Raw genomic sequence first — 23,438 nt, 5'->3', positions numbered from 1 at the left:
GCGCGCGCTCTCGCGCCTGCGCTGTGCAGGCGGCGGAGGCCGTTGGCGTCACGTGCTCGGTCGCTCGCGCCACTCGGGGTTGACAGACTTGGCTGGAAGGGAAAGGCGCGCCTTCAATCTCTGGACCTAGGTGGATTTTTGTTTTCTGAAGGGGGGGTGTCTCCCCCATTATTATTTTTGGAGCATCCTGGAGTTGGAACTGGTAAGGAACTGCTCGACATTTGGTTGTGGACGCCTTGAAGGTTTTGAAGCAGAGGTTGGATGCGATGGCCTTCTGTCATGGATGCTTTAGCTGAGATTTCTGCATTGCAGGGGGTTGGACTAGATGACCCACGGGGTCCCTTCCGGCTCTGATTCTAGGAAGAGCCTGTCCGGGCCAAGTTCTAACTTGAGCAGTCCCGTCTCGGTTGTTTTGCTTTTGCAGAGTATACCTCTTGTCAAAGCACATTGCTGCTAGGTCCCACATCCTAACAGTGTCATTAATTTTGTTATGTGCCCTCAGTCTTTATTTATTGAGGTACCGCTGCGGCAGGAAGGTAAACGGCGTCTCCGTGCGCTCTGGTTTCTGTCACAGTGTCCTGTTGAGCTCCTAAAGATAGTGGTGAGAACATTCCACAAATGGGTAAAGGTAAAGGTGCCCCTGACCATTAGGTCCAGTTGTGACCGACTCTGGAGTTGCCTTATTGGCGTACAGCTTCCAGGTCATGTGGCCAGCATGACTAAGCCGCTTCTGGCGAACCAGAGCAGCGCACGGAAACGCCGTTCACCTTTCCGCCGGAGCGGTACCTATTTATCTACTTGCACTTTGAGATGCTTTCGAACTGCTAGGTTGGCAGGAGCTGGGACGGAGCAACGAGAGCTCACCCCGTTGCGGGGATTCAAACCGCCGACCTTCTGATCGGCAAGTCCTAGGCTCTGTGGTTTAACCCACAGCGCCACCCGTGTCCCTTTCCACAAATGGGTAGCCACCACTAAAAAGGCGTGTTCTGGTGTTGCCGACTTCTGGGTTTCTCCTGGACAAGGCGCATGAAGAAGGGCACAGTCCTGAAATCTATTTCAGGAGCTACTGGGGCTGAAGTTGCTTATGAATCAATCCCACTGGGTAGGACTTGGGTGCTGTGCTCAGGTCCCGCCTGTGGTTTCTGTTTGGCCAATGTGAGAATTGAGCAGTATATAAAATTTATGAAATAAGTAAAGTAACAGAGTGCTGAACAAGATAGAGACCATTGCCCTGCTCAAGCAGTTCTTAGCTAATGTGTAGAACTATGGTACACATCTACTGTATAGAATGGAAAGTGGGTGGAGTCATGTTTCCCATTTTGCTGCTTGAGCTTATGTATGCATAAATCCTGTAGAATTCAATGGATCTTCTGCTCAGGTAAGCGTGCATAGGATTACAACCTAACAATGGAATTTTGTTTAGTTTTGTGGGACTTACTCTCAGGTAAGTGCGTATTGGTTTGGAGCTGCAAGCCTATGCACACGTACATTGTGCCTTAATGACCACAGTGTGATTGCACTGTTGGAGACTAAATGTAGAAAGGATGGGGAATGAAAAGGTTGAAAAAAATGCTTAAAGCAATGAAAATGAAGATACGTTTTTATTAGACATTTAAATTCAGGTCAGGATGAAGCTGCATATGGATTAAACTTACATGAAACAACTTAGACTGGAGTTTTTGACCCCAACTTTTCCAGGTTATGCTTTTCCTTTTAAGTGCTTTAGCAAAACCAGTCCATTGTCTGTTTTGGACAATACTGTGTGCTGGCAGTAACTCCAGGCTCCACAGCAGGCATCTTTCTCAACACCTGTTGTCACAAATCAATTAAGTGGAAATAAAAGGGATTGAACCTGGAATCTTTTGTATGAAAAGAGTTGCCATCTTCTGTTTTTAGAAATTTTTACATATTCCGTTATATGGCCTTGGTCTCACGCATTGTTGCTTTCGTCCAGGGGAAGAAACAGAGCTTGGATGGCCATTTCTCGGGAATTGTTTAGCTGTGATTCCTGAATTGCAGGGGATTGGTCTAGATCAGGGGTCTGCAACCCGCGGCTCCGGAGCCGCATGTGGCTCTTTTACATCTTTGCCGCGGCTCCGGGGCGGATACTAGCGAGGGGAGGAGGCGCATTGTGCGCCCCGACACTCCTCACTGTGGCGGGCGCTGTACTGGCTGTGATGTCGCATGGGGGCGGTGCGTGCATTAGTCACGCACCGTCCCGACGTCACCTTCCCACCCGCTGTCAGATCCTGAGATATATTTGTTTTAAATGTCGCAATGGTTTTGCGGCTCCCAGTTGTTGTTTTTTCTTTGGAAACGGGTCCAAGTGGCTCTTTTTGTCTTAATGGTTGCAGACCCCTGGTCTAGATGATCTGTACCTTTCTGTAAACTCCTTCACATTCTGCTCAGTGTATATCATTGGCAGCAAGCTACACTCTGACCCTATGCTATTATTCAAGGGCTTTTATGGTCCCTTCAGGGTCCTTAATTCTTAAATCATAAACTGTCTTATATACAGTTAACCTTCAGTGCCCACCAGCTATGAGAGAGAGGCCTTTCATGATGAAAATATCACAGAAACTCTGGTGGTCTACATTTTCTTCATAGTGTAACCTTGCTTATTTCACACATGCACTTGAGAACTTAAAAGATTTTACAAAAAAAAAACCTGAAGTCCATTATGACTTTGGCAATGAGAAAATAGTCTTATCATAAGGTTGAAATACTATAATACAGTGCCAATTTTACAACTGGCTGTTCCATTGCCCTTATAGATTTTTCATTTCAAGCCTCAAGGTTGATAATGTTTCTTCATTTTACGAAGGTCTTGGAGGTATTCCAGATGAAACCTACTTTTAGAATGTCCTTTTCCTTAACATCCCCAAGTTCCTTTCAGTTGTTATTCTGGTCACAATAAACAAATTTTTGGTGATGTTATTTCTTTGTATCTTTGGTCAAAACAAAGCATTGTTGTTATTTTTGTTTCAAAAAACTTGATGTGTTGATTTTAAATCTTATGACATCTAGACCCACTTAGTGCGTAGTATTATTTTTAAAAGATCAAAAATAGAAATGCAACAGCACTCTCTCCAGGAATAATACATATAAAGCAAAACTTTTTTAAAAAAATGTCACTGAAAGACCTGGGTAAATGAAAAAGACCTTCAACTGCTCCCAGAAAAAACCTCAGCATGTAGTAGTAGCTGAAGTTTCTGAGCAGCCTTCACAGAAAGCAGCATATACAGTGCACTAGAGTAGTGGGCTCTTATAAGAGCATTGTTTCATCAAGACACACCTATTACCATTTCCTGTATAAAATACAAATATATGAACTAAAATGTTGCAGTGAAAAAGACTTGCTTGTGTTTAAGTGGCCATCATAACCAAACTAACCTAGGAGTAAGCCCCATTGAATTGAATGTGATTTACTTCCGAGGGCCTGCATTGGTGATTAATGGATTAAACTATCCTGCCTCATGGGATTAGTCACTGTACCCCATGGAAGAAAGATTACCCCCTCTTGTTCTTCACAGTGTCTTTCCTATGAATCCCAAATCACTGGCTACTGGCTTACAAGTTCAATGAATCCACCACAGAGGTTCCCCAATGAGAATCCAAAATTAATAGCTTTGAATAATAATCTTTATTAGTGTATTTTAAAAGGTACATGGTAATCCTGAGCTACTGCTTTTGTACATTTAACATTATACAAAGACTTTCATTTACAGTTTGAAGGATACATTTATTGTGCTCCAAATCCTCACCCAAGCATCACTTTGCCCCCAAACAGGAATATAGATCATTGAAAATATTATGCACAACCCTGGAACATTCACATTTATCTAACCTCAACTCCCATTATCTAAGGACTACTTTAATCTAAAGGGCTCAGGGTATTCCTTCAGAATTTTAAAAAACACTTTGTGTAAAACTTCAAAGATGGGCAGTGCAATAACTGGTCCCCATAATTTATTTGTGACCTCAAGAAAATCATCTTTAGTTGTTGTATTGTTCAACTAGTTTTCAGTGTTATACTAACCAGCTATACATCTATGGAATGATCAGAGTAACTGTTTACTCTATTTCATTTCCTATTAGTTAGTGTAAAGCTATATTTCCCTTTGCAGTGACTGGAAAATTATTTTCCTATTATGGAAAATAAACCACAATCCAAGCAAACTGAGAGGTAACCCAACATCACCCTATAGTCATCTAAATTTATAAAACAAGTCATATCAAATGCTTCCCTTACTTAGACCCTGTAAAGGAACTCATACAAATTGCTAGCAATTAAGTTCCATTAATCCAATCATGGCTTTGCCTGTAAAAAGATAAAAAATATTAAGTGCCAGGGTCCTTGAAAGAAATTAAAGAAAAAATTATCCAAGCTGAATTTTAATTGTGTTTAAATTAACATTTTTCTTAAGATGGACTACCAAAATATTACACCTTGACTTGGAAATTTGAAAGCATACTGTGTTTACAAATGGTGACACCCTAGCAAAAGCTCCATTCTTCAAAATGATGCACACTTAGTAAGATCACTTTGTTCTTAAGTAGAAGTTACAGTAAGCAGTTAAAGCAAAATGCTTATTGCTTAAAATTTTAAAGCAGGCTGCTTTGATACAGTTTGTAAGTGTACATACAAATGTGAAGCAATTGTAGAAACTCAAACACCTTGCTTTTACATACTCATCTCAAATGGCACAGACTGTTTAACATAGTAAAAGAATACTGTAGTTGGAATTGAATTCAACAGTACTTTTAAGACAGATGTATGATAGTGTAAACAAAGCTTTAGTATTCAGAGGTTGGGAATCTAGCAGCAAAACAAATTATTTGCATATAATGTAGTGCAATGAACATTTGTTCTTAAAGGATCCCCAGCCTTATAACTATCTGTAACAGAATGGAAATATTAAAAGGAAAAATATTTAAGTTACTCAGTTCATATTATCAGACCCTCTAGAAATCTCCATTTTCTATAAGAAAGCATAAGGAGTCTATGCAAAACTGTGTTCTGGATAACTGACTTTTATGGCTCCCCAGTAGCAGGCTCGAATTAGGCAGACCAAGCCTAAGAGGTAAGCAATAGCCCAAGAAACATAAGTGGCATGAAAGTTTCTGGCAAAATCTTGCGTACCAACCTGTTAAAAATAAAAAGAACACCAATTAATAAGTATCATTTAAATCTTTAAGGTGAAGCATTAACAATTGGTATAAAATTAATACTTAAAGGAAAAAATAACACAACCTTATAGGTTTCTGAAGCAATTGCAATCTGTTCTGAGTTAACTTGTTTGGGACACAGCCTTTTCCTATTAGCACATCAGAAATCTATTGCCATAGAGAGAAGTTATTTTGCATTTCATACTCAGTAAGTTATCAGGATTTTTTTTTAGTTTTTACCCAAAAGAACATGCTGTTTTCCAAAAGACACAGAACACCAATTACATTCTAAACAATTGAAGTACTGTATAGGGTATAGGATTAGTCAAACTTACTGAGATGTCCATAATAATTACACCATAAACAATTCTACAAGTTTGCTGGAGGCATACTTGCCATCATATTTAGTGTAACAATAAATGCAACCCTGATCACCACAAATTTTGTATTTTAATTGTGAAATAAAATAATAAATTGGACATTAAAAGTTACCATTTTAAAGCTATATTTTACAACTTACATTTATTGTTTTGGAATATACTTGCTCTTCTTAAAAAGGAAAAACTTTGGTGGGGGGGGTAAGAATCTAATATTCCAGCTCCCTTTTTTGAGGAACTCTGCTATTCCTGCTACAGTTTTTGCCTCAAAGCCTTGCCTTTAACAGAGCTTTGCAATATAGCAATTACCCCCTCCTGCTGCTGTCTTCAATGGGTTAAATGCCATTCATAAAATATATAGGTAAAAGGTAAAGGACCCCTGGACTGTTGAGTCCAGTCAAAGGCAACTATGGGATTTGGCGCTCATCTCACTTCAGGCTGAGGGAGCATATTTGCATGCATAGTAGACAATGTGGGGAATCACCTCTTGGGTCAATATATGTTTTCTTATGTAACTTTGTTCATTTGGGAACAGTGCACTATAAAGTTACCATAAAACCTTTCGGGGGACGTTGCCCTTTCACAGTTAGGTCACAGCTTCCCAGGTGTAAAGAAGTACTTCCATGCACATCTGCAGTCCAATCTTGCATATGCTTGTTTTCTAAGTTCAGGCGGACATGCTCCTATGTTAAGTGTGTATAAAACTCCAGTCTACATCAGTGCAGCAAGTTCCTACTACAGTTCCAAGTATCATGGAAGAATTCATGCAACAAGGCACAAATAAGATGAAAATGGACATAACTGTAACTCTATAGCTATTGATCCTTTTCGTGATCAGAATAGAATTTAAGGAAGCCAGGAACCACATTTTTTCTGCATTCAACACACTGGCTGCACTTTCTTTGTTTAGATTGACATCACCAAGGGCATGAGCATCTGTGTGTACAAATCACAGCAGAAGTTATCTAAACCAAAGAAAGGTTATTTTAATCTCCAATGACTACATATGTTGAAAGCTATTCAATATCTCCCTCCTGGCAATGTGGGCAAGGAAAGGGATACCCATCTGGACAGACTGAGGATATAGAGATAGCCCCAAACTACATACAATGGTGATAAAGCCAGGTATTTGAGCATAGATCCACCATCACCACATGTTCCTTGAGCTGTGTGTGGAATGTACAAGACAAAATCCTTGCCCCTGCTATCTTTCCCCCAATTGTGCTTCAATACCCTTTGACACTTTAAATCAGGGTGAGTACCTCAATCTGCAGAAATGACACAGAGGGGCAGTGGGCTTTGTTGAGCTGCTCAGCTGACATGCAGTAAAGCTACCCATCCCTGCTTTAAACCACAACACCGGATCCAATTTAAATTTGACTGGGGAATACCACTGGGGAAAAACATGGGTCAGCTGTTGCAGTGTGTAGTTTGGGTCACACTAGGGGCCTTTCCCAATGACACAGAAAAGTTTTCCATTTTTATTCTGAGATTATTTTGCAGCATTACGATGCCATGCATGATAATATGAAATGTAGGAATGAGGCTTATAAAAAACATTTTGATACACACTAGCTTATGAATTCCTTTAGGACACACAAGCAAAGAGTCCCAATTTTTTGCACCATTACAACAATACCACTAGCTCTGTTCAACTGCAGGATACCATTACTGATTTAATTTAGATTACTCACAGTTAATCCAACTCCAATGAAGATAAATATCATTCCAATTGTAATATATGCACAACACCGTCTTCGTGGAAGTGCACATCCAACAGAAGAACTGCAAACAAACAGTATGCCGCAGCGAGAATTAAAAAAACAAACAAAACAGTTTTGACTTTTTATAAAGGATTCATTAAAGGGTATACGTTCTACATCCCCCCTGATGGAAGTTATGAGTTTAAGCTTGTTAGAGTCTAATCTCAATCTGGATTTCAAAGTTACACCACATTCTGGAGCAAGGAAGGCTACAGATGTCCCAATTAAATTCATAGCAGCAGCAACATTGCTTACAAAAAAATATATCTGTAAGCTGTCATGTGATTGTTCAAGTGCTCAAACACTCCACTAAAAGGCCAGAATGGGCTCATATGCCTAGCGTGTGACTTATTATTATTTTTTAATATTCCTGGAATGCTTTTTAATTGCCTGGTTTATGCAGCTTTACTACAATAAGTAATTTCAAAGTATTCAAACTAAAAGATGAAGTCCCCTGGATACTACTTAATGTGGCTTGTACCTTGGTGCCCGGGGCTTTCCATTGGTCCTTACTGAACTAAGATGAATAAAACTGTGATTTGAAGGTGATTTGAAAATTCTGTAGTTTTATTTAGATGAGCTTCATAGGTCACTTTTGTTTTCTGCACACAGCTTATTGTCATGTACAAAACTTTATACATGTCATGTTGTTTGAACTATTTTGCACCTCCAGCGTGGTTAAAATTACGTATCTATACCAAGTACAGAAAGTTCTGCAGCAAGCCCAGTTATCAAGAACTATCTTGAGACTCTTCACTTCCCTCCCTCATTTTTTGTTCCTCCCTCACTTAAATGGCTTCAAAATGTGGAAGGAGGTAGAGCATTCACCTCGCACAAGATATACCTGAACCAAGGATTTTCCAAGTCTTTCCTGTGCCTTAGTCCTCTTCCCATGTTATCATTTCATGTCACCCTTCAGTCCAAAAACCCCATCAGCTCCCCACCCTCTCCCCTCTCTTACCCTCGTGCGCACACCCACTCGTGCTCAGCCATGTACCCGTTCAACCTGGACTGGGCTCACAGATGCTGTCTGGCCACTACTTCCCTACCCTGTGTTTCACCACTCTTCTGTCAGTATGGCAAGAGGTTTCATACCACCACAAGCCTACCACATCACTAAAGTACCGTAGGAATCTGGATGCAATTCCTGTTCTGAATTATAGTTAGAAAGTTGTAATATAGCTTCATTTTAAAATGTGCACACGACAATTTAGTCTCTGTAGCATCATGAAAATTAAGCAAAATTTCTTTCAGAGCTTTTCAATTGCAAGAATGATACAGTGCAAACTATTCACTCATTTTAGTAGCACTATTAGATGTCATTGCTACTGTTCCAGGAAGGCTGTTCTCTTACTGATACTGTTTTGTTTTGTTTTTTGTTCTAAGCCTATTATTCATCGTCAAGAAGTGTTCCAGTAAGAACGTCTATCAGGTTAATCTGTAAGCATTATCAAAATGACCATCACAACAATAATCAAAACAGGTAATAAATTGCTTTTTATTATTGTTTCTGCACTAAAATTGCTGCACTAAAGAAAGTAGCATGTATATTTTTCATATCAACAAAGAAAAACTTATTTGCTCTTCATATACTTGCTCCAAAACTGTGGTTTTAAAAATACCATTTCATGCTAAATAGGAAATTAATATTTCTTTCAGCAACTGTTTCTCTCTGTATCCAAGCATTTCCAATTCAGTAATAATTTTCAATAGTTTTTGACTAAGGAAAATTAAAAATGACAAGAGAAGGGTGCATTGACATTCATTATCAGCATTTAGACATGTTTTGTTCAATGACTGAGGGATTATATTTCAAATACATATATCCCCCAAAATAACAACATTAGTAGAAGCACTTGTTGAAACTTACATTTTTTTGCAATGTGGGCACTTTGCCAAAGTGTTGAATCTCAGTTCCATCCACTGTAATAAATAAGGAAGGAAGTGCTGAAAAAATGCCAGTATGAAAACTGTTTATTTTGCTTCGTGTTAAATGTCACTGGGAATCACAGCACAAGATTTTACTTCTCATGCTTCACTTAGTTTTTATTTCTCATTTCCTTCCGTCACTGGGATGCCCTTTTGCAAGCAGTATCCCCACACTCTGTGGTTTGGGATTTCCTTACAAAACGATTTCCCATGACTTGCTGCTTACTAGGATGTCTGACGTACTATACGCTCTGTTTATAAATGGCAGTAGCACTTTCATGTCACTAATGCAGCTATTACTCTTCCTTCGAAACTAGACACATGCACCCCCTAGGATTATATTGTTGGTACTCCTTAGCAGTTCTTCATCCTCCAATTGGTATGTTTATTTAAAAAACCATGTGGCCTCTGGCTAAGATCAGGACCTTCTCACTCAAAACTGCAGTCCCAATGAAAAAAACCCCCTACTGAACCTGCTACTAGCACCAATAGAACGATATAAGAACTCTGCTGAATCATACCAAAGGCCTATTTAGTCCCACATCCTGTTTCACTGTGGCCAACCAATGGGAAGACCACAAGCTATACCTGAGTGCAACAGCAATATCACCATCTGATTTTTGCCAACTGGTATACAGAAGCACACTTCCCCAGATCCTGGAGGTAGTATACAACAATAGTCTTTAGCTCCATGAATTTGTCTAATCCCGATTTAAAGCATTTCACATTGTTGGCCATCCTTACTTACACCTTGGAAGAGCAAATGCCATAGCTTAACTATGCAGTGTATAAGAAGCACCTCCTTCTGTTTGTCCTGAATCTTCCAACTTTCAGCTTCACAAATCTGGGCTGAGACAACATGGTAGCCAGAGTCTTAATTTGTTTTGCCTGTGGTGTGTTAGCAGCTGGAGCAAGAGAGGAGTGCTACAGGAACTTCTGAGCAGCATACAGCTTATTCACATTAAACCAGTGATGGGCAACCTTCAGTCCATGGGCTGAATTAGGCGTGCCAGGCTGTTTTGGGCAAACGATGCCCAGCATACCTACACTTAATGTCATATGCAGACAATTAATATATAACAATGGTTGGGTAAGGGACATCATCATGCAGACTACAGTTCTTGCCCTGCCTCTGCGGCATTTAAGTGCAGGTATTTCCATAAATACGCGGGTGGCGCTGTGGGTAAAAGCCTCAGCGCCTAGGGCTTGCCGATCGAAAGGTCGGCGGTTCGAATCCCCGCGGCGGGGTGCGCTCCCGTTGCTCGGTCCCAGCGCCTGCCAACCTAGCAGTTTGAAAGCACCTCCGGGTGCAAGTAGATAAATAGGGACCGCTTACTGGCGGGAAGGTAAACAGCGTTTCCGTGTGCTGCACTGGCTCGCCAGATGCAGCTTTGTCACACTGGCCACGTGACCCGGAAGTGTCTCCGGACAGCGCTGGCCCTCAGCCTCTTGAGTGAGATGGGCGCACAACCCTAGAGTCTGTCAAGACTGGCCCGTACGGGCAGGGGTACCTTTACCTTTACCTTTATTTCCATAATACAAACTTTTTGATGGTACGTCACACCTAATATTATGCATTGTGATGCCTAATATTGTGCCATATACATTTATGGTGTTAACTTCCTTTATAGCAACTCTGTTCTTTTCATGGTAATGATGGAAATAATTAGTAAGTTATCGAAGTGTGACTGCACTAATTCAAACCTGTTAGCAGACAGCTTATGTAGTTAAAGATAGTTAATGGAAAACAGGCTAAATTTAAGTTTGGTCTAATAGAAATCAAAACCACCCCACTTCCTTTTTCCTCCAACTTCAAGCATTGATCAAGATCACCCCCTTTTGTCTGCAATGTTTTCAGCAGAGAATGGTCTCAAGAGGAAAGGGCAACTGAAGAAAGTTACCAGAAACAAAACATGGCATGATTAAGGAAGTTGTTTAAAGTCTTAACATCAGAAGAGATCTTAAACCATGTCAAACTATTTGTCCATCTAATAGCCCATTATAGTCTACACTGACCGCCAGTAGCTTATGGAGAGGACTTTTACGTTATCTGCAGCCTAATTATTTTAACTGAACATGCCAATGTTGAACATCTCCATCTAGACAGAAGAAAACCATATTCTTAGATGAAAAGCTAACATTTTATTAGGGAACCACCCCAGGCATTGAGACCAGCTCTGGCAACTGGCAGAAGAGAAAACTAAAACATAGGCTGAATATCCTAAGGGAGTTACAAAGCCAATGCTTGACAAAAATGAGTTGGTTCTTTGAGGGCAAATAGTGATGCCTCTCATATAAGGTATTTGGACTCTACTTACCAGGAATGTATTTCCGCAGTGCCCACACACCACTCTAGTGCCTTCTGGCTGAACAGGAATTGCAGGCTGTGCTGGCTGCTCCTCTGGAATCAACATAACTGGACCAAGATTAATGATTCGCCTACTGTATGGAGAAAAGTAAACCCATCATGTCATTGTATACAGCACAGAAAAAAGGGTATTCCCTAGCCATATATCTTCAACAATGAAAGCTTGTTCCGATTTGGCCCACCTAAAATGGGCCTGTTCTAGCATCAAACCCCAAGCAACATTTTAAGATGCAAAACAGATAAGGCAAAACTGAAAAGGTTACAATACAAACCTTTGTTGTAGAGATGCATACTTTATGCATTAGTCCTCAAATATATCACCCTGCTCACAAGGCACTGATATCTAAGTTGAATACATTGCCTTGAAGCCAGTCTTTCTCAAGCAACCCTACCACCTGGTAACTTGAATGGCCACATTACACAGATAAGCCACCATTCTACTCCTTGACTGAACCCTTTCTCAAGTGCTTGGATGCATTATTTGTAGAGGCAAATGGGTACTTTGGGGCAGCACAGAGCCCCACTGTTTCCCCAAATGTCATCAGTGTGTCACATCAATAACTAGTGCAGTCCTTGGCGCAGGAAGCGACAGAGGCTCCTACTACTGGAAGTAGGGAGTAAGGTGTTACACAGTTCTGAACTGGGGCTCCTAGCATACATCCTACATTCTGCTGCTCCTATACCAACACAATATAGGACTAGGCATTTCATAAAACAGCAGTGTGCACTAATACATTGGCTGACTGTGTTTCTCCTGGATATACTGAACTACCCTCCTCTTTCCTATACTTCTTCATTTTGATTTACTGCAATACTAAACATTTGGGACCAAAACTCTACTGAATAGATTGAAAATTATTTCTGAACAAACATTCATAGACTTGCACCATTACTGCCTATTACAAAGAGAGGTCTTATTACTTCTGTGTTATAAAGAATAAAATTAGCATTAAATCAATCTGACTACATTCAGTACATAAGAAGTGTTTACTGGAGAAAAGATGGGTTATTTGTAGTTGTTAGGCAGTCACGATACTGTAATAGCTGTGTATCTAGCAGTTTCCCACAGAAGTACCTAGCTGGTCTGCAAAAAACACCCCTGCAAACAATCTCAGCAGGTGCAGCAGTCAGGGCCAATCAGCTGATCAGCACTGACAGCCACCTCCAGGGTGGCAGGGACTGGCTACAGAGGGGGGCGGGCTCCTGGCCAGGCACTCTGGAGTGCAGTGAATCCCAGCAGCAGCTGCAGCCAGTGACAATCAGTGCAACTGGTGCCAATTGCAGACCTTAATTTCATAAGTTTCCTCAGTGAGACAATCCCAGCAGGGCATGCAATTGGTACAAAATAAAAAAATGTGCCAAATGCAAGCCCCACCAGCTAAGAAACCATTGGGTGTGTGGTTTAAATGCACCCAGTGGTTCCTTTGCAGCCACTTCTTTACTTGTTCCATTCCTAAAATAAAATATGATGTTTTTGCCTTTTATCTTGTGCAAGAGGCATCCATCTTTCTGTCTTTCCCATGATCTCTAGCACAGTAGAAGCAGAAGTTATTTTTCTTCTTCGTCCTTGGTAAAGATTGATTTAGTTCTGCAGAGGTTAGCAGCCACAAATTTATGTGAAACATTAAACAGAGAAATAGCCAGAGGCAATATTCTTTTTTTATTCTTTATACTATTTATATCACAATAGTCAGACCATTTTGTGTGTGTGAAAAACCAAAGAGAAAAAGCAAATTATAATTTGGTTTGCCCTTACCAGTTGGGTCTTGGACATCCTATCCTCCGTGACGTATCCTTACAGATAAGCAGACAATTACACGGACATCTAACATACTTTTTCCCTGAAGGAGGGTTTTTGATTGGCTACACAAAACAAGAAAAAGCAATTACATATATAATGTACTGACTGTCAAAAGAAAAATATTCTACAGTGATTAAACAGACCAACAGAAAAGTTAAAACTCAAGGTGGAAGACTACATGGATATTCAAGGCACAGCAACTGATTCTAGCATGGTGATATTTCAAATAATTTAAGGTAGGTCTGTGCCAGCACCTATTTGTTAGAGCACTTTTTACATTGCTTTTACTTTCTTTTTGTTCTTCATTCACTCTTTAGTGTTGAGTGCAATCTTGAGACTAAGCAAAAACTAAATGTGCAGAAATGATAGATTTTACAAGGCTGAAATAGAGGGGGCCAAAGGGAGGATTCCACCACTTATTGAGCCTTTTCAGTGTTAGGGAGAGGAAAAAACAGAAATGTGATGAATATTAGTCAAGGTGGAAGAGGGTATGGGATATGAACAATCCAGTTTAAAAAGCCAATAGAAAAACTGCAACAGTGGGAGGGAAGTGTTAGGGCAATAGCTAGCATGCAGGACATTACAGTATTCTGCTAAGAAAAGAAAAACAGACTGCATGAAATTTTTTTTAAAATGTACTTCTATGTTTAAAAAATAAACCACAGGCAGCATGCCACTGGGGATGGACAGAGCACAGGATGATGTTTGGACTCCACAAGCTGTTTATGGTACTATTAGGTGCAAATCACATGAAAACAGTTGTTACACACGCATATATATCCCTACATACCAATACTACTTTAACTACAGGTTAAAGGAAGTGCTGGACAAAACAAAAGCAATAAAATAACCAATAAAAATCTATAGCAAACTTCAGAAACAGTAATAAAGATTTTTGTTGCACATCCCAGCCACATGAGCATAAATTACACATAAGCATTATGGATTGCATCCAAAGCTGTTCTAAATATCTCCATTACAGGAAGGATTTATGCTTGTTGAACAGAACTTCCCTGCATACATGCCTCCCACTAAATCTGCTCTGGGGTTTTCCCCAACCCTCTGGAGCAGATTTGGGGAGGCTGTGCACAGGATGAGGGGGAGAGGGAGTTTTGTTGCACAAGTCTAAATCCTTGCCCCAACAGAACAAGTGCATCAAATATTGCCGTGTCAAAGGGCTGGACCAGCATTAGCCAGTTATGTGTTAGTACAGAAAGTTTATGGACTGGGTGCATTTATTTTAATGTTTTTATATTTCCATTATATCCAGGTTTTTTGTTTTTAAAGATAGAAATGTAAGCAAGTTAATTTTAATTAACTTAAAATTTAATTTTAATTCCCACCATCACACACACACAGTAGAAAAAAAGAGAGGCCCACCATCTATTACCCAGCGGTCCAAAGATCTCACTTCCCTTTCTGTATCTGAAAGTGCATCTTCTAATTGTCATTCTTGTTTGGCTATCTATTTGGACATATGGACTGCTTATATTAATGTGCATGTTTAAGCCAGGATTGATGAATTATTTTTTATTGTTAATACGAGCGAGTGGAAGATGCTCTTTTTTCTTTCTCTTACATTTTAGTGATAATAGTAGGCAGTCAGGATTTTACGCTCTTAAAATGGTGGTTTGGCAAACTATATGATCTGCATAAAGCGCTGCAGAATACAGAAACTGACCACACCTGGACTGGACTGCAAATAGAGAAGCTACTCAATCAGGACTTAATCATAGGCCATGGGAACTACTATCTCCATAAATGTAGCGTCTATGAATTAGTCACATCAGCATCTGGTTACTGTTTTCTACTCAAAGTGGCTTTCCTTGCATCCAAATGATCCTCATACTGCATGCTAATTCTCAGCTGCTGAGCAGTCACATCGATGTGAGTCTCTTCTATTGTGAAAGGGCATAATAAAACATGTCACGAGAGCGAGAAGCCCGCAAAGTCATTTACCGTAGCTTCATTGCAATCTGTGCATTTGACAACATGCTGGTGAAGCTTCCCTTCCAAATTGATTAATGACTGGCACACACGGCAGTTTATTACAGGAATGCCACTGGCATCTGGGCTGGCAATGGCGGTATACGGTGGCGGGAGTTCTGCTGCAAGGAAAGGATGTAAAGTAAAATGCATCAGAATAAGCAAACACGTGAAAGGGTTGGAGAATAATCCTAGCAATAAAATGAAAGGCAAAGCATCATAAGAATGTAAGAAGAGCACTGCTGGATCAGACTCTTAAGCCCAACAAGTTCAGCATCTGCTTCCTACACTCAGTGTCCACCTAAATGTCTGTGGGAAGTCGGTAAGCAGGATAAAAGGTAAAGGTACCCCTGCCCGTACGGGCCAGTCGTGTCCGACTCTAGGGTTGTGCGCCCATCTCACTTAAGAGGCCGGGGGCCAGCGCTGTCCAGAGACACTTCCGGGTCACGTGGCCAGCGTGACAAAGCTGCATCTGGCGAGCCAGCACAGCACATGGAAACGCCGTTTACCTTCCCGCCAGTAAGCGGTCCCTATTTATCTAATTGCACCCGGGGGTGCTTTCGAACTGCTAGGTTGGCAGGCTCTGGGACCGAGCAACGGGAGCGCACCCCGCCACGGGGATTCGAACCGCCGACCTTTCGATCGGCAAGTCCTAGGCACTGAGGCTTTTACCCACAGCGCCACCCGCGTCCCTGTAAGCAGGATAGGAGTGCAATAACACTTTCAACACTTCTTTACAAGCTATCAGCCACTGATAACCTTATTTTCTGCAAATTTGTGTAAACCCCTTTTAAAGGCATTCGCGTTGGTGGCCATGACTACTTCTTGTGCTAGTGAGTTCCATAGTTTAACTGTGCTGTGTTAAGTACGTACTTCCTTTGGTCTGTCCTGAGCGTCCAACATGCAGTTGCACAGGCAACATTAAACTAATAGATAACACCAACCTTGCAGATAACCCACTTGTCCATTGTGCCAAACAATACCTTTTAATCAAGGAACAGACAACTGCTGAAATCAAGACATTGTTTCACTTGAGATAAAGTACAACAGAGACTAAAGTAGTCCTCTCAGTTCCCTATCAATCTCGGCAAAAGGAAGTGCAAGGCGGAAGCGAGCAGACTAAGCCAAATTACTCTTAAGGCAGAATGAGCAACATCTCACAGATGATTAATTCATCTCCTATTTAAATTTCGAACTCTTCCTCCCAGCTCTCAAATTAAATGGCAGTTCGGAAATCAAATAGCCTTGTTGAAGGCATGTCATGGTACCAAAGTGCTCCCTTGCTCTCTCCTGAGCTAAATCTGAGAAGAAGAAATGCAAACATGTTGGTTTTTTTTCCTCCTGGCTTGTACCCCAATTGAGAATAAAACAAAGATTTTTTAGGTAAAATAAATATGGCTCTTCCACAAAAATAATCACAGGTAACAAAAAAAGCTAGTGTATGATCTTCCATTCTGAACTCATACTGTCCCAGGAGGAGTGAACTATGTCCTTTTTCTGAGCATTTGAATATGCTGTCAGGAATAAACTCCTGAGCATTTCTCACTGCATTTCCAACTCCTTGCATCACAAAGATATATTATTACGGTACCATCCATTTACTTGAATGGCTGAAGCAGCTTCTTTTTCTCCACCAAGTTGCACACCACATGTGGTTACAAAACTAGGGCATGAGAATACAGGAGCTGCAAGGACATCCCATCACTAAGCTGGAAAGCAATATGATGTGACAGAACAGCTCCAGTAACACTGCAAGCATTTCTGCAATACTGTAAACAGTTACAAGCAGGGAGGCAGTTGGACTACTGAAGGGCTAGGTATAGGAGGCAAACATTAATTCTGTTCTTAATATAAAAAATGGTTAATAAAAACAAACAAACCTGTGATGCAACATAGCGTTGTAAACTCTGATAGGAAATTAGAAAAAGAAGCCTAGATTTTATAATGCTTGCCATCATCACCACCACCACCCCACCAAATATATAGAACAATACTAAGTAAATATTTCATATATGTATCACGATATCAATAAATAAATTTTAAAAAATAGAAGAACAATGAGTAAAATATAAGTTTACAACTGAGCTTGAGGAAAATCAGAGGGCATGCAAGGGTTTCAGTACACCAGAGTTTTTCCTTTCTGTAGGGCTACAAGTGAATTGTGTGTTCCTGGAGCTCCAACCTGACCTGCAAAGTCCATCCAGACCCCGCAGATAATCATGGACACAAGAGCAAAGCCTGTTTGGTGAGTCCTCCCAGTGGAGTTTATGTTAAGGTTATGTTTTTATTATGAGCTTTTTGTATTGGATCAGATTATTGTAAGGTGTGTGATCTTCGTTGCATATTTTGTCGTTGTAAACCGGTGCTTGTTAATAGTAATAGAGAAAGGTGGTATACAACTTAAAAGTGAAATGAGATTGGGTGGGGTATGAACTGCCCACAGTACAAAATGTTCCTGTTAGTAGGCTTTGTGTGCGGTTCTGTCCAAGACCCTTGACGTCTCCTTCCTCCCCAGGGCTCTGCCAACTGTGCCTCTCATTCACTCCAGTGCCTGCTTTCCAGACATATATTTGCTTCTTCTTATACCAAAAATAGTCTTCCAAGCCTTCCTTGCTAACCCTCCTTACAAGCTTCACTGATTCCCAAACAGCCCTTCCTTCTTACTTTATGCAACAGTTTAAAGCCCCTCATCCCTCTGCCCTATGCAACGTTTTCCCCAAACATAACTGACTTTTCACTTCTCCTACAAAACCTTTGGTCTAACCTCCTTTGCAAAAACAGGTCCTTTACCTTCTGGAGAATTCGCTTGCCAGCTTCAAATGCATTTGTGAAGATTTGTCTACGGTGTAAATCACAAGGAACAGAAAGCGGAGCAATTGATTATAATACAGCACCTTGCTAGGAAAGGTCAGTCATACACCCAGACCATCAGACCAACCCTTCAGGAAGATGCACAGGTCAACTATAAGCCCTCTATGTCCTTTCAAAGTTCTGTATAGTGTCAGGTACACTGCCAATGCTTAATAATTATACGGACTACATATTTACCACAGATTAAGGTCTAAAATGAGGAACAGCATCAATAAGCACAACACAAGGGCTTTCGGAAAGGAGATGTTCTCACAATGAACAGCTTTGATGAGTCTTTGGCAGCTTCTGCTGAAGGTATCATGGGATGTTATAACTGCTTCTCCAGCAACTGACATGATATCCACATGAATCGAACTATAACTTAACTGGTAGCATCCAACCCGAGAACAGAAAACTCAAGTTATTTTCATACATCACTTGAAAGATGCACTCTAGTTCTCCCTGTACAGATTGGAGCTAATTGTACCAGCAGATAAAGGTAGGGAAACTTAACCTCTGTGCCCTCCTACCAACGTGTCACAGATAGTCTCAAGCACAACAAAGTTTTGTGGCACCTTAAAAAACTAACATGTTGACATGGCATAAGCTTTTGTGAACTATAGTTTACTTCATCAGGTACATGCACCACAGCTGACTGTATACATTTCTTCATGTTCATGCTCTGTTCTGGTTTCAGCACTTGAGTCTTTCCTGCATATGGATATTTTTCATAAAGGACAGGGACTATATTAGCAAAGCCATTGGAACAGCAGGCTAAGTATTGTCTCTGCTCTGATTCAAAGCAGCTCTCCAGGGACTTAGGCAGAGATCTTTCCCATCTCTACTAAAATGCTTTTAAAAATGTAACTGGATAGGTCAGAGATTTAATCTGAGACCGAATTCTACCACTAAGCTACAGCCCCTCCTTCATCAAGAGGACACTACATTTCTCAGAAATCTAAATTCTGCATGCACAGAAAAGTGTCTCTTATGTGAGACATCAAAAGTATCTGCCTATACTCAGTGACTGTGTTTACCAACAACTATTTTTGCAAGTCACCAAAATTGGCATAGAGAGACCCAAAGATGTGCCAGCTGGAGAAGGCTGAAGAAAGTATTCTTCACCTTGGCTTGGATTCCCAGGTGCCCTTTTCTACAGAATAGGGCCAATAAAAGTTATCAGAAAAGTATGTTGACCTCTGATAGTATTAAAGCCTAAAGAAATCCACCTGAGCAATTTATGGCATATTGCAGATTGTGTAAAATAGGGGGAAGAGCTACATTCGTCAAAATATGTTCAAAACTTCTCCAGCACTTGATGTCTTGAAGAATCCAAATATAGTCCAAAAAGTTTCCGCCAGGCAATTCCTAACTTGAGCCAAGGGGCAACAGTGGCAGCTGTTCTCAAAGACATTTCTGCACAAGTCATGGAATCATGGGGCTGGAAGGGAACCTGTGGATCATCTAGTCCAACCCCCTGCCATGCAGGAATATGCAGCTGCCCCATACAGGGGTTGAACTTCCAACCTTGGCATTATCAGCACCATACTCTAACCAACTGAGCTATCCAGGCTGACAGGGAGGAAGGAGTCTTTTTGCTTTCTGGCTCAAGGGGAGAGGCTGTTGCAGGCCCATCAAACTGGGAAACACAGGTGAGTGAAGGCAAACAGACAATGCCTCACCCTCTTTGCCCTGCCATCTTCTCCCACCTGCCTGTGATCATGCTTAAGATCTCTCCTACTTAACCATGACCTACTGTATAACCATAGGACAGACCTTGGCTGCAGATCATGATTAAGAAGAGAGCATCACCATGATCCGCAGTTCGGACAACATGCTAAGCCAGACATGGCATAGCTGCCTCACTGAGCAGAGCTAAAAAGCCCAGAGAGGCCAAAGTAGACAGGTGCAAGTTCCTCTCCAGGAGCCAGCGCATCCATGTGGTCATGGTAAGTATAACATGTGAACCAGGTCTTACATGTTACGATACAAGGAAACCTGGTTTCCTTCAGCAGTAGTGGAGGCAACAGTGGCATTTAGCTTAGTCAAGCAAGGTGCATTGTGAACTGGGCAAAAGGTCAGCACAAGCTTACAAGAACCTTGTAAAACATGCATTTTAGAGGATCTCCAACACCAAGTTAGTAGCACTTCAGGAGTTTATTAGGCCAGACAAGTAAACAGAAGTAGAAGCTAGGTTAGTAAAGGATCCTGCCACTGTTTCAAACACTTCCTGGAACATAAATCAAGATTTGCCAGTAACCTGAGACATAAAGATGGGTCGATGTATTATTCAATAGAGAATATACTGGCAGGGATGAAATGTGCATAAAACTCTTCCTTTTGTTCCCTGTTTTCTGGTTATTTCCAGTAAGTCTTGTTAGTTTTACAAGCTACAAGCCTTTCCAGCGTCCTTGAAGTAATAAAGTTTGATTCATACCATTGGCACGAACATGGAGAGATTTATAGCTGCTTATCGACGTCAATCAGCCACTCTTTTAAAAGGGGAGGTAGGAGATAATTAGGTCAAGCAAGAAGTAAAGCCAAAACTCATCTTCTTTTTATCTTAGATCCAATTAAATAATGGGTGCACATTTTCATCCTTGGTCAAATATGAAGCCAAGGATGGAAGATACAAAACACCTATATTCTTCTTTGATTTATGTTCAGAAAAACCCAGTGTTTTCAAGAATAGTATTCCAAAATTCTACCCAGGCAGGAACCACACCAGAGTGTCAATTTCATCAGCAATAACAAGAGTAAGTGGTCCTTGATTAGGTGGAATCACATGAGTGGGATACTATAGATTCCCATTTTGATTAAAGGGGTAAAATGTGGCAGATGTAAATGCCAACAATTAAAATATTAAATTAGCATAAAACATAGCATGGTCTACCTGTTACTATCTGGTGGCCATAGATAGTTATCACTAGTTCTCCATTATCGCCACCTATTCTCCACTGACTTATGAAGTACACAGGTATGCTCAGCTGCAGGAAGACACATCACTATCAGCAGGATCTCTGCTGAAAGAAAATGCATGTGGACAATCTCATTCTTCTGACAAGGCAGAACTCATTACACTAACAGCGGCATTTTGAAAAGGAGATACCGGAATGAAACAGGTTAGCATCTGTATGCCAGCTCTGACAGGCTTCCATTAAAATAATTAGCAATCTTATTATCAGGACACACAGAGACAAGGCTCCTGCAATCAAGGCCACTAGATGCATTCACTGCTCAGGAGAATTCGAAATGGCTACAGAGAAACCACAGCCTTGACACAAGTGTTGACATCTAGGCGAGGAAAGCATTTGTAAGCTTTTCGTTTTTGAAAAATGAGAACACTCCTCAACTGATCCCACAGATTCTGTCTTCAGTATAATTTGTTTTGAAGTGTCTCTTTTGTGTACAGTTAACCATGTGGCACAGTTGCTTTGTATTAACTGAGCAAGTCCTGGTCAAGGATCGACCAAATCTGGACCTCCAGGGGGCTGGCACCCAAGACCAAAAAGGTGGAAATCTGCCCAAAAACATGCTCCGACCACAACGCTCTGAAAATAGAACTCAGACTAACTCAACCCGGTTCCTTCAGATGGAGAATGAATGACACACTACTAAGAGATCAAGAGATTGTGAAAAAGGCCCAAAAAACACTAAAGGACTACTTTGAGATAAATTTGAACACTACAGTAGAAAAAAGAACAATCTGGGACGCAAGCAAAGCTGTTATGAGAGGGTTTCTGATACAACAGAATACAATTAAGAAGAAGCTCTGGAATGGAAAGAAAGATAAAATATTGGAGAAAATACACCAGGGAGAGGAAAAATTGAGAACCAAACCAAAGTCAAAGGAGCTGCTGAGAGAAATTAAATTCCATCAAGCAGAATATTCAAAATTGATTAACCAGGAGATTGAATGGAAAATAAAACAGATGAAGCAAAGATCTTTTGAATCAGCAAACAAATGTGGAAAGCTGCTAGCCTGGCAGCTGAAAAAAAGACAAAAGCTAAATACGATAACAAATCTAGAGATTGAAGGAAGGATGGTACAGAAACCAGAAGAAATTAGGAAGTGCTTCCACAGATATTTCAAAGAACTCTATACACAGGGGCCTCAGAAAGAATCTGAGATAGATCAATTTTTAAAGATAAATGGACTATCAAAAATAACTCAAGATAAAAGATCAATCTTGAACTCTATAATAACTACTCAGGAAATTGAAGGTGCCATTCAGAACATGCAACTAGGCAAATCTCCAGGCCCGGACGGGCTTACCTCCAAATACTACAAGACTTTGAAGGATTATTTGATACAACCTTTGTTGGAGGTATGCAACCAGATTTTGGATGGGAAGAGGGCACCAGAAACGTGGAAAGAAGCCTTCATCACATTGATACCTAAGACAGAATCTGAAAAGACTCAGCTCAAGAACTACCGCCCCATCTCACTCCTGAATGTGGATTACAAAATATTTGCAGACATTTTGGCAAGTAGACTTAAAAAAGTTTTAAATGAAGTAATTCACAAAGACCAAGCAGGCTTTCTCCCTGGTAGACATTTATATGAGAATACCAGAAACATCATTGATATTTTGGAACTTTTACAAACCAACATGAACACAAGGGCGGTGTTAATTTTTATTGATGCGGAGAAAGCATTTGACAATATATCTTGGAGGTTCATGAAGAAAAACTTGGAAGGGATGGGAGTGGGGCGGGGGTTTGAAAATGGGTTACGAGCAAGTTATTCAGAGCAAAAGGCTAAATTAATAGTGAACAATGTGGTGACGGAGGAGTTTAAAATTGAAAAAGGGACACGACAAGGGTGCCCTCTATCCCCTCTTTTATTTATTTCAGTGCTGGAGGTGCTATTGAATATGATAAGGAAGGACCGGTTGGTACAAGGGATAGAGGTCGGAGTGAAACAATACAAATTGAAAGCTTTTGCAGATGATCTAGTTTTGACACTGCAGGAGCCAGAATCCAGTACAAAAAGAGCTCTTGAACTTATATCTGAGTTTGGTCGGGTGGCGGGATTTAAGTTGAACAAGCAAAAAACCAAGGTTTTGACCAAGAATTTGACACTTACAGAAACAGAGGGGTTTCAGAGAGAAACAGAACTGAATGTGGTAAAAAAAGTGAAATACCTAGGGATCTATTTGTCTTCCAAAAATTTGAATTTATTTAAGGACAAC

The 23,438-nt window shown here is 40.7% G+C and overlaps 1 protein-coding gene and 1 long non-coding RNA gene across 7 annotated transcripts in view; one reads left to right on the top strand and one right to left on the bottom strand.

The window, feature by feature from the left end:
* Positions 1 to 15: 15 nt before the first annotated feature.
* LOC114600441 (uncharacterized) lies at positions 16 to 18,307 on the top strand. Of its 3 annotated transcripts, none has more exons than XR_003707560.2 (5): positions 16 to 130; positions 8,696 to 8,792; positions 11,576 to 11,734; positions 17,540 to 17,638; positions 18,175 to 18,307. It is a non-coding gene; the product is annotated as an uncharacterized LOC114600441 (long non-coding RNA). The 3 variants fall into 3 exon arrangements; XR_003707558.2 differs by having other exon boundaries at positions 54 to 202; XR_003707559.2 differs by lacking the exon at positions 11,576 to 11,734 and having other exon boundaries at positions 54 to 202.
* PIP4P2 (phosphatidylinositol-4,5-bisphosphate 4-phosphatase 2) overlaps positions 3,625 to 23,438 on the bottom strand; it is a 33,514-nt gene continuing 13,700 nt past the window's right edge. Inside the window, exons 2-8 of one of the 4 annotated variants that reach the window (XM_028736555.2) lie at positions 15,367 to 15,512; positions 13,363 to 13,469; positions 11,557 to 11,680; positions 9,180 to 9,232; positions 7,241 to 7,331; positions 5,255 to 5,337; positions 3,625 to 5,147 (exon numbers count right to left, since the gene is read on the bottom strand). In XM_028736555.2, the coding sequence (XP_028592388.2) occupies positions 5,078 to 5,147; positions 5,255 to 5,337; positions 7,241 to 7,331; positions 9,180 to 9,232; positions 11,557 to 11,680; positions 13,363 to 13,469; positions 15,367 to 15,512 (674 nt within the window). In that variant the 3' untranslated portion in view covers positions 3,625 to 5,077. Of the gene's footprint in view, positions 5,148 to 5,254; positions 5,338 to 7,240; positions 7,332 to 9,179; positions 9,233 to 11,556; positions 11,681 to 13,362; positions 13,470 to 15,366; positions 15,516 to 23,438 lie in introns of all 4 variants that reach the window. The other 3 variants (XM_028736554.2, XM_028736556.2, XM_077932865.1) reach the window with 3 other exon arrangements.

The sequence above is a fragment of the Podarcis muralis genome, chromosome 8 (assembly GCF_964188315.1).
Source record: "Podarcis muralis chromosome 8, rPodMur119.hap1.1, whole genome shotgun sequence".
In the NCBI taxonomy this organism is placed as follows: Eukaryota; Metazoa; Chordata; class Lepidosauria; order Squamata; family Lacertidae; genus Podarcis; species Podarcis muralis.
This window is presented reverse-complemented; position numbering and strand designations above follow the sequence as displayed.